A 10,596-nucleotide genomic window follows, 5' to 3' on the forward strand; every position below is an offset into this window, starting at 1 on the left:
GCCATAGTGCTTTTGTAGCCTATTCCAGATCTGCCTGTTCTATAGCTGTTTTAAGTGTTTAAATGCATAGACATGAAACATAGCAAGTACAGACAGAGACAAAATAAGCTCTGTGTAGGATATCTACTTAGTCAAATGCCAATGCATAAATCTTTATCAGCATGTTAACACTAACACAGAAGTTAGCAACTGTGCTTACACAACTCAGGCCAATATCACTACAAAAGAAAGCATGTAGAAAACTGTGTAGCTTTTATTATAAGACTCAATCCTAGGACAAGACACCATATGTCCCAAAATTCCACAGCCACTGACTTAATTCTGGAAATAACATTGTCGTACAAATCAGAGGCAAGAATAATTTATTAAAAACCAAAACAAAACACCTTCCAAAATACAGAGCAATGAAGGGAATAGAAATAATGCTAGAAGTTTCAGTTGCACAATGACTTAGCACCAAGTTCAGGGACAGGAGAAGAGACACCAGTGGGATGGGTTAGTCTTGGTGGCAGCACAGTCTTAGATAAGGAGATTGTGAAACCACACCCTATGCTAAAGAGCTGTAAGACAACCTGCATTTCCCCACAGGAGCTCAAGCAAATACAGCCACACAGCTCTGGATATACCATTTCCAAGGCAGGGCTGCATTTAATTCGCTACACTGCAAGTAGAACCTGGAACCATGACCAATATCATTTTGCTGCCCTTTCTTGTAGGGACCAGGCCTATTATCACCTCTTGTGTTCACATTTATCTTGTGAGGAAAATGTGAAACCTGTTCTCTGCTCAACAGGGTTGGGGATCTTGAACTGCCATTCAGGACTGACTGTTCAAAGGGCAAGAGGGGGCAGGCTGGTGCTACTCTCCAAAAGCAAACTTTACTGATAAGCATTCCAAACTGAAAAAAAAAAAAACCTCTCATGAGTAGCTGCACATGCAAGGGAAGCTATCTCAAGGCATTTGAAACAAAGGTGGCCACAAAACTTGGAAATTGCTGCTATAGAATCTGGCCACATCTCATCCTTGTATAGGACTTAAAATTCTGTAAAGCTGATGGTACACACTGTACCATACAGATGCAAGACAGCATATTTCTACATTTCAGTGTGCACAAATGAAATTTTTTTTTCAGAAGAGGCAGTAAAATTTACCCACTAAACAGCAGCTATTACACAACAAAAACCTAACAGAGATTAAGGCAAATTATCTACAATATGAATGCCATATGAGGAAAGTTTTAAAAACCACAGAACTTTTATTCAATTGATGCTACACACCTGCAAAAACCAAGTAAACTAACACTAATACTTGATTGTTGAAACCGTATGTTTTGAAGGAGCTTTTTTTCATTCCCTTCTGCTACATTATCCCAGAGAAAAACTGAATTTGTTGCTGGTATTTTTGCTTTACTTTTAAACATGTATCTAAAACAAAAGGGCAGTTACCCACCAGTAGGATGAAGCTTCTCCTTCAAAACTATTTCAGAAATGTTGTTTTTAATAACATGAAAGGACTAAAAATGAAAATAGTTATTTACACTGCTCTTTATACAGACTGATTCAGTATGACTTACTGTTTTGTTCATTTTCCTCTTAACACTGGCATAATAGACGAACCACAGAGCAAAACCAGAGGAGCTTATAGAAGTAAGTACTCATGCAATAAATGACATTGCACTTTAAAAATATGAGAGCTAAATGAAATGAAGATTCAGAGAAAAGACTATTTACTGAAAATCAGTCTCTCTACTACTTCACCTACCTGCTGGCAGATGATCCATTTAGTGAATTCTGCAGACTTGTATTGGCGGAACCTAGAGAGGCATTAAAAATTCCCTGCTGAGAACTACCATTCACTGGACTCCCATTACCTTTCAGTATACCAGTACACTTCCAGTTGTCCATGTAATTAGCTGCAAACACAGATATATAGAAACTGTTAGTTTCTCTTCTGAAGCTCAGCTTTCCCTACAAATATGTTTCAACTGCCCTACATCTGGTGTGAATCAGAACTGACCTGCAATACCAATATATAAATTCCAAACAGCTGAGGATCTGGCCCTTTAGCTGCCTGATATTCTCTGCCTGTCCATAATTTAAAACTCAGTTTCCACTATTACAATACTGAGGAACAAACAAGAATGTGTAAGGTAACTGCCAATAAGTTGTTGTTGTTGTGGGGATTTCGGTTTGTTTTTTGGTTTTTTTTTTTTTTGTTTGCTTGGGTGATGAAGGGGGTGCATGTATTCGTTTGTTTTCTCTTAAAAATGTAAACAGAAAAAAAGCCATTTGCCTGAACATTGTGACTGAATGTAGATTTTCTAGGTTTAGTAGCAGGAAAAGATCTATCTTACTTTTTAAAATGACAACTATATGTAGCTCTAGCCTGGTGAAACAATTTCAGGGTATGGTAACTATTCCCAGCAGCCTAAATCATGCAAGTATTTCAGCACAGAAATTATTTCTGAATTCTGTTTTTTTAAACAGAAATATAGAAAAAATATCTCTTTCACAAATCTAAAATGGACACTCACTCCAAAATTATATTTTGAGTAGAATTTCTCAAGTATATTCAGCAGATTACAAAGTTAATGTGTTTCAAGTGGGTGACCTTACCCTTCCAGAGCCTAACACAGCCATCATCACCAGAGGAGGCAAGCACCGTGCCTGTAATATTCCAGCTCACTCGCCACACCTGGGAGTTGTGATTATCAAACTGTGCCACAATATGAATTTCAAATTTTGTTAATCCTCCTGATGAAGTCAATTCTTTCCTGTTAAGAGAAAAGTGACAGTTCTGCACACAACTGTTCAAAGGTCTAGGCTTGAACATGATAAACTACATCTTTCTAATAACAACTGTTATTAGATTAGGTATTCAAACAAAATTATAGACTTGCTCACAATCTTATCACCTTAAAAATCAGGTTGTTAAAAACAATCCTGCATACATTATTACTTTCGCGTTGCAGAGACAATTTGAACAAGACTGTATAGTAAGCATCAGATCACACAAAATCATCTTCCTCTTAAGCTCACCTTAGAGGTTTTAGTGTGAAAATTCGTACGTCTTTGGTTGCTACAGCTAAGATGTGGAAGGATCTTCCCAGATTTGGAGCAAATGCAATATCATGTACAGGATCTGTGACTGTCATCAGAGCTTCTGCTTTTGCATATTTCCTGTACAGTGCAAGAAATTAACCTTTAATGCCATGAAAATTGCCAGTGATGCAAATTATATAAACCAGATATAGTGGAAACGGGAAAAAAGGTTAAGTATACACGATAAGACTTCCAAAAATAAATCTTTTTTTAACATAAATTTAGGCAATAATTTCAAGCAGATTTCTTCAGAAATTAAATCTATCAGATACAGTAGCCACTAAGTACAGTATGCTACAGTATTGTAAGTCATACAACAAAGCAAGAATTGCAGTACAAAGAACATTTTTGTCTGCAATTGGAAAAGGGAAATAAAAATAAATATTCCATGCACAAATCTAAAGGGAATTTGCATCTCAGTAACTCACTAAATTTTCCATGCTTTTAAGCAGACTGCTGTCTGCCTCCTCTGCTATATGACAAACACATAGTCCATTTTCTCCGTAAGTTACAGTAACTTTATTGTTAATGCATGGAGAGCACTGCCTGAAGCTGGGCATAAAATCCACAGAACACTCTGGCTCCTTTCCCACATCAGTCACTCCCAATCAAACACAATTCCTCTGTTATCATTTAACTGGAAGTGGTGGTGCACAAACTTACTAGCCTCTTCTGGTTCTGTGAACTCTTGACTATACAATCTGAACTTTGACAGACCATGAGCAATTCACAGCACTTTCTGTCATTGTAATTGTGCCTTTAAAATCATTGTAAGGTGGCTTTGAACAAAACAATGCCCGGTGCCACACAATTTAAATTTCAACTGTTAACTCCTTGTGCAAAATTAAACCTATAATTTAGTAGACACTGAAACAACAACTCTCCCTTTAAAATGCTGGTAAGAACACTGACATTTCTGCACTGACAGAATAAAATTATCAGTATAATTTCTGTTAACATCAGTTACCATTCTGAGGCCTCCCTCTCTTCTCCTACCCAATGGATCAGAGACAAAATTAAGGCATTATTATTTACTAGTCCACATCTAATAATAGGAATAAAAGGTCATATATTATAAACAACTTCATGATCCCACAAACATTATATATTGTTATTTAGCATACCTGGTATTTTCATTATATTCATAAATTTGAACCTTAGCCAGTATATTTGGACTGTTGTCATCACTTCCTACAGCAATCATTGGAGAATGTGCTCGAGAGCTAAAAGGTGAAAACAAATATTATTACATTTACATATTATATCTATCTAGATATGTAGATATATAATATTTATATATAGTATTTTCCACGGAAAGTACACCAAGACATTTGTTAAATTTCAAACATTACAAAACAACACCACAAAACATCACAAGGAAAAAAATCACAAATAAACAGGAGTTAAATGCTATTCACAGTTACCACTATCTTCACTCTGTTGTTTCAAAAGCCCACTTTATACACTCATTAAGGTGAAATCATTAGACAACATTATTTAGCAATTCAAGATGATGTTCTCAGAGAGCAGAATGGACTTTCTATAATAGACTGCATCTGCAGTCTAGTATTTGCCATAAGTTTCATGGCAGAGTCTGCATTCTTTGCAGTGCTTTTAATTATTGATTTAGTGATATTTTATTCAGGTTTTCGAAGATACAGCACATAAGCTAAACGTAGACGAATTCTAGTTTTTAAATCAACTTTTATCCTATCCCATGCATTAAAGTAAATTCCTGTATGCTGAACCTTCAGCACAGACTAGTGCTAATGCATAAAAGAGTAACTGGATCAGTAGGACACAACACTGTGTCCACAGGGAAAGCCATTAAGTGCTTCTGGACAAATAGAAATTAAAGCAGTTCAGCTTTGAATGGTTTTTCCCTTCCTGTTACAGTCATAAAGCAAATGTTTTAGTAACATACCTTGAAGGATTCCAAGAAATACAACTGCAGCTGAGCTTACATGAGATTTCATGCTGCAGTGACCACTGGCTGAGATTCATCACATCTGGAGCTTCATAGATCCTTACAACTCCATCTGCTGAACAGGTTGCTAACATAAGCCCCATGTGCTTGGGAGCGAACTTCACATCTGTAACAGATGTTCTACTGTCTACTAGAGTAGTCCTCTTGACCTGCAAAGAAATTTCCATCAATAATTTATTACCTAAGGAAGGCTAATCAAAGTCTGACAACATAATTTCAAAGGATTGCTTACATCTTCCACCAAAAAAATTCCCCCCTCAGCTCTTCTATTGTTTGAAAGATGAGCAAGAACAGCCAGTGTTGTTTCAAAATATCTCTTGTCAAAGAAAAACCCAACTTTAACTCTACTAGGTGGGAATTCATGTCTGCAAGTTGTTTGCCAGGGAACATTTATTATGAAACACCAATAATAGTGACACAAACTGTCCTGAATGTAGCCAGTTAGCTGTTTTCCTCAAATGTTTTAAAAATACTTACTTTGTGTTGGAATGTTGCCACAAATTAACAAAACATAACCAAAATCAGAAACTTTATAGCTACAGAAAAGAAGTCTCACCCAGTGACTCTGGCCTCGGAGTTTATCATTTGACTCTCCCACTATTTCTTCCCATACAGCTGCTGTTCTATCAAACGAGCAGGAAGCCAGGACCTGCCCAAATTCAGGATGGGCCCATGTCACACGCCACACTGATCCACTATGTGTCTGCAAGATAACATCAGAACACTGCAGAGAAGCAAACTTACTGTGTTAGGCCAAGGAAGCATATATTTTCATGACTTTCTGAAGAAGAGAATTCTAGGAAGTAGTAACACTCTGAAACCTATGTTCTTTTATACAAAATTACACAGCAGCTGTTGCAATTCTTTATTCCAACCATCACTGCAAAGTTGTTGCTCTAATTCAAAATGCAATTATTACAAGCATATTTCAAGGCATTATTTATTACTACTTTAAGTTCCAAACTATGATTCTGCTTTGATGCAAAAAGTAGAGTTTTGTTCTCAAATTTCAGCCATTACCATGTTCACTTCTAGCTTGCCTGTACTTTTCAAAAGCACTTGCAAAGCATTTTTAATCTTCCTTGTATTATGAAGTTCCTCTTTCATACCTAGTCAATATTCCTGTCTTAGATAAGGGGAATTCAAAAGCCTCCCTTGCATTGCCATTTACAGGAATGAATGCACTGTGGTCCTATTAAACATAAGTTTAAGAACAAATCAGAAGCTGAATGCACTAATTATCCAGATGAAGCAGAGCCTCTATATGACACAGTTCTCAGAAAGGTTTTGGAGAACAAAAAGCAGAGGTCAGATGATGTAACATTTAACAGCCAGACATCTTCCATTTAATTTTCCCCCCTTTTATTTTTTTTTAAGTGTTACTATATGCAAAAGGAAATATTGAATTAAAAATTAAGGTACTGTTTTCTATTCCTTGAACACCAGTCACTGATAATGTTTACTGATACTAGTCTGCCAACATAAGTAGGTACTAACAAGAGCAGACTGCATGTTAGCACCTGCTTTAAGTGAGAGGCACTAGAGATGTTTCATAAAAGCAAAGAAAAAGTATTTCACACAAGACAGACAGAATCTACATCAAACCAAAAGCATTTCTGCTCTAAAATTCAGCAGAAATGAAGCATGTTTCTCCAAAAACAAAGGAGAAATGATGATTACGTCTGTGTAATTTTTACAAATACAAACCTTCCAGCTGGCAGTGCAATGCCAATCTCCATTTTCACTTTTGTCCCAGACCTATTGAGAAATCAAAATACAATCATACAATTTATAAATAAACCTTACTGACTTTACTTTAAAAGATACTTTTACTTTAAAAGATACTTTAAAAGTATATATATATATAAAACAAAAACATACACACACATCCCCACTAAACATTTTCATTCAGGATACTGTATCTGGTTCAGTACAAAATTGCACTTTACTCCACCATGAAACTATCCTTACTACAAGCAGGGAGAAGAGGCTGCAAAACCCACTGTTGTATGACTTCTAGATCTTTTTAAACAGTAAATTACATAGAAGATAAATTATTACAATGCCCAATAGTTCATTCACTTTGTTCCAAGAGTACACCATTCTGTTTCATTCTAGAGCCCCCAGCATCCTCACGTGCTCAGCTCTGGTTGGGTCCCAGCACTCAGCCCAAAAGCAGAGTAGGACAGTAAAATATACATCAGGGTACTGGGGGAACAGATCTTGTTTCTTTTTATGAGATTTCTGCCTTGATTTTTAACCACATGCAAGTCACTGAACCTTCCCCTCTCTTGATTTCCCACACATTTTTATACTTAAGAGTTTTTTACTGAAAAATTATGTAGAAAGTCATGAACATAACCAAATGAAAGACACCACCTGACACTCACTCCTACTTGTCACTCATTCACTTTAAAGCTGTACTGAAAGTCACTTCAAGCCTGCCACTCTGGCTCTCTAACACAACCTGGGTCATGTTGTTCCTCTGGTTGGAGGAAAACTTCTGAACAGTCTCATAAAAGATTCAGTTATGACTGGAAAGTAACATTACACTGCTAAAGAGCAGTTTCTGTGTTCAGCCTACCTCCTGGCACCTTTTTTAAGAACTGCACACCCTAGGTAGTCAGTCCAAATCAAAGATCCCCATGGATTTGGCTTACTTTCTGAGGGAGACCATTTTATTGTGGTTTGTTATTTGCTTTTTAGTCTGTGGTCAGGGAGATGGGGCTGCTTCCTTGTTTTTAAGTCTAATCTACACATGAAACAGCTTTCTACAAAAAAAGTTACTTTCTCAATCATTTATCTGGATTTAATAACAAACATGTCTGCTCTCTGCAAATTAGATTTCTTAAATCTATCCACGTGACTCCCGAATATTTGCCCATCTTCTCACTATACACAAAAAAAAAAAGAAAAAAAGCAATCAACTTTTCGTTTAAGTAAACATAAAATGCTACTTTATTTCCTCTAAAGGTCCGTAAAAATTAAGGCTTCTGGTATTCTACACTTTCCCCAGTCGGCCAGGGCACACACGGAACCCTCCGGCTTTTTGCTTACTGGCACTTCACCGTCTTCCCATAATAACTACAGATTATTGGCACTACATTACGAAACAATAGTGTTCTTCCTAAGCATTCTTTAACAAACACACATTTTCAGCTGAATAAACTCAACAAGCGGCACGGCTGCAGGCACAGCAGCCGGGAATGCTTTCCCTGCCGCAGCACTGGGTCGGAAGCGGAGCTCCCGTGTTTACACACGCGTTAGCGTACACACAAACACAACGTGCACCGGGCGCTAAAGCCTCCCGCCCCCACGGCCCGACACCGCACCGCGACCTCCCGCGGACCGAGCCCTCGGCTGCGCCGAGCCCGGCCCCAGCCGCAGCGCGGTAGGCCGCGCACGCCCGGTGCCGCGACACACGCCCAGCACCAGGCCCGGCGGCTCCCCGCTCACCTTGACGCTCTGGTCGCTGGAGCAGGTGGCCATGCGGCGCCCGTGGAAGTCGAAGGACACATCGTGGATGAGGTCGCGGTGATCCGCGGCGATGCTGCGCGCCACGAACATCCCGCCGCGGCCGCCACGCGCGCGCGCGCCTCACGCGGCGGGGCGGGGCGGGGCAGGGGGCGGGGCCGCGGCCGCGCGCGCAGCCGCCAGAGCCCGTCGCGCGCGCAGGGGGCTGCTCCGCGCGTGCGCGCTCCTTCCCACGGCCGGGAAAGGCGGGGCCGGGAAAGGCGGGGCCGGGCTGGGAGGGGAGCCGAGCCGGGAGCCGAGACGCGCCGGCCGCTGAGGGTCGGGAAATTACCCTCCTGCCGCGCCTGACTGCGGCATGTGCCCTCGCGAAGCGACAGGACGAGAGGATGTAACCTCAAGCTGCACCAAGGGAGGTTTAGGTTGGACATTAGGAGGAATTTCTTCTCAGGAAAGGTGATTAGGTGTTGAAGCGGGCTGGCCAGAGGGATGGTGGAGTCACCGTCCCTGGAGGTGTTTAAGGAAGGACTGGAGGTGGCACTTGGTGACACGGTGATGTTCGGTCTCGATGATCTCGGAGGTCTTTTCCGACCGAACTGGTTCTGGGATTGTGTGTGGTTGCTGTGCCCGCAGCGCCGTGTGTGCGGCGCCCTTGGAGCGCGCCGAAACCGCGTTCCATAGCGGATCCGAAAAGCTGCGGAGGTCGCTGTGATAGTGCAGATCAATAAACAAGCACTCAGCGCGGCGGTGTACTGCATTTGCTACCTGCGATGTACTGCATTTGCTTCGTTAATGATTTACTCTATTAATGAGCCCTGTCAGATGAGCCTTGTGGTGCGAAAGAATGTGTGTCGGGGAAAGATTTAGGAGGATGAAGTGCATGACCGACAGTGCAGGCGGGGGAGGAATCCACGGACAGGTTGAGAAACTCCTATGAGGAAAGGCTAAGAAAATTGAGATTGTTCAGTTTGGGAAAGAGATGGCTGAGACCTAATTGTGGCCTTCTAGCACCTGAAGGGAGCCTACAAGAAAGACATTTTTTACAAGGGTGTGTAGTGACAGAAGAAGGGGAATGGATTCAAACTGAGAATAGGTTCAGATTAGATATTAGGAATAAATTCTTTACTGTGAGGGTGGTGAGACACGGAAACAGGTTGCCCAGAGAAGCTGTAGATTCCCCATCCCTGGAAATGTTCAAGACCAGGCTGGATGGGACACTGGGCAAGTGGGTCTAGGAAAGATGTCCCTGTCCATGGCAGGGGGGTTGCAAGTAGATGGTCTTTAAGGTCCTTTCCAACCCAGGCTATCCAATGATTCAAAGTGAGACACGGTGGGTGTTGGATAAGATCCAGACTACGAAGTAGAAGGAGCAGAATAGAACCTGGCATGTGGTAGAAAGCACATCACGAGTGACCGAGCTCTGGGCGGGAGCTATAGACCAGTAATGACTGCTCTGTAGTCAGAGGGCTGCGCAAAATAAATGAACGGCAGCAGATGGAGACTCTTGAGGGCTCAATACTTTCACCCCTGACCTACAACCTCTCAAGGAGCTCCTCACTAGAAGAAGCACTTTCTTCCAGTTTGTATCCTGCAGTGTCCTCTCACAAACTGGGTCATGCAGCTCACGTGCCAATACCTTTTAAATACCATTCATTTGTTGTATCACTGAGCACAAGACTGTTACAGCATCTTGTTTTTAAGGAATGTTTCATCTGCAAACTGTGTTATTTACTGACTATTCTGAAGATAACTACAATAGTGGACAAGTATTAGCAAAGAGAAAATAATTCATGCACTGTATTCCAAATAGCAATAATGCAGTCAGTAGATTGAAGAGGAAAAAATTATTATTGTGGCAATAAACACCAAAAGCAAATACATATATATTTAACTGGTTTATATTTCAGGACCAAATCAGTACTGAAGTCATCAGAACACCTCCAATGCCTCAAAGCTATGATCCAGTTTTCCAGTCATATATTGAGTGAAAAAAGGAAAGGATGAAATTCCCTGATACCAGATATTTTCAAATTCTCT

General features: G+C 40.5%; 1 protein-coding gene across 1 annotated transcript in view; it reads right to left on the reverse strand.

Annotated features, from left to right (window-relative positions):
* CEP192 (centrosomal protein 192) overlaps positions 1–8,699 on the reverse strand; it is a 71,306-nt gene extending 62,607 nt beyond the window's left edge. Inside the window, exons 1-8 of the mRNA XM_053977069.1 lie at positions 8,545–8,699; positions 6,796–6,846; positions 5,645–5,791; positions 5,026–5,237; positions 4,226–4,324; positions 3,039–3,179; positions 2,616–2,773; positions 1,762–1,912 (exon numbers count right to left, since the gene is read on the reverse strand). Of these exons, the coding sequence (XP_053833044.1) occupies positions 1,762–1,912; positions 2,616–2,773; positions 3,039–3,179; positions 4,226–4,324; positions 5,026–5,237; positions 5,645–5,791; positions 6,796–6,846; positions 8,545–8,655 (1,070 nt within the window). The 5' untranslated portion in view covers positions 8,656–8,699. The remainder of the gene's footprint in view (positions 1–1,761; positions 1,913–2,615; positions 2,774–3,038; positions 3,180–4,225; positions 4,325–5,025; positions 5,238–5,644; positions 5,792–6,795; positions 6,847–8,544) is intronic.
* Positions 8,700–10,596: the final 1,897 nt, after the last annotated feature.

Source organism: Vidua macroura, chromosome 1 (genome assembly GCF_024509145.1).
Source record: "Vidua macroura isolate BioBank_ID:100142 chromosome 1, ASM2450914v1, whole genome shotgun sequence".
In the NCBI taxonomy this organism is placed as follows: domain Eukaryota; kingdom Metazoa; phylum Chordata; class Aves; order Passeriformes; family Viduidae; genus Vidua; species Vidua macroura.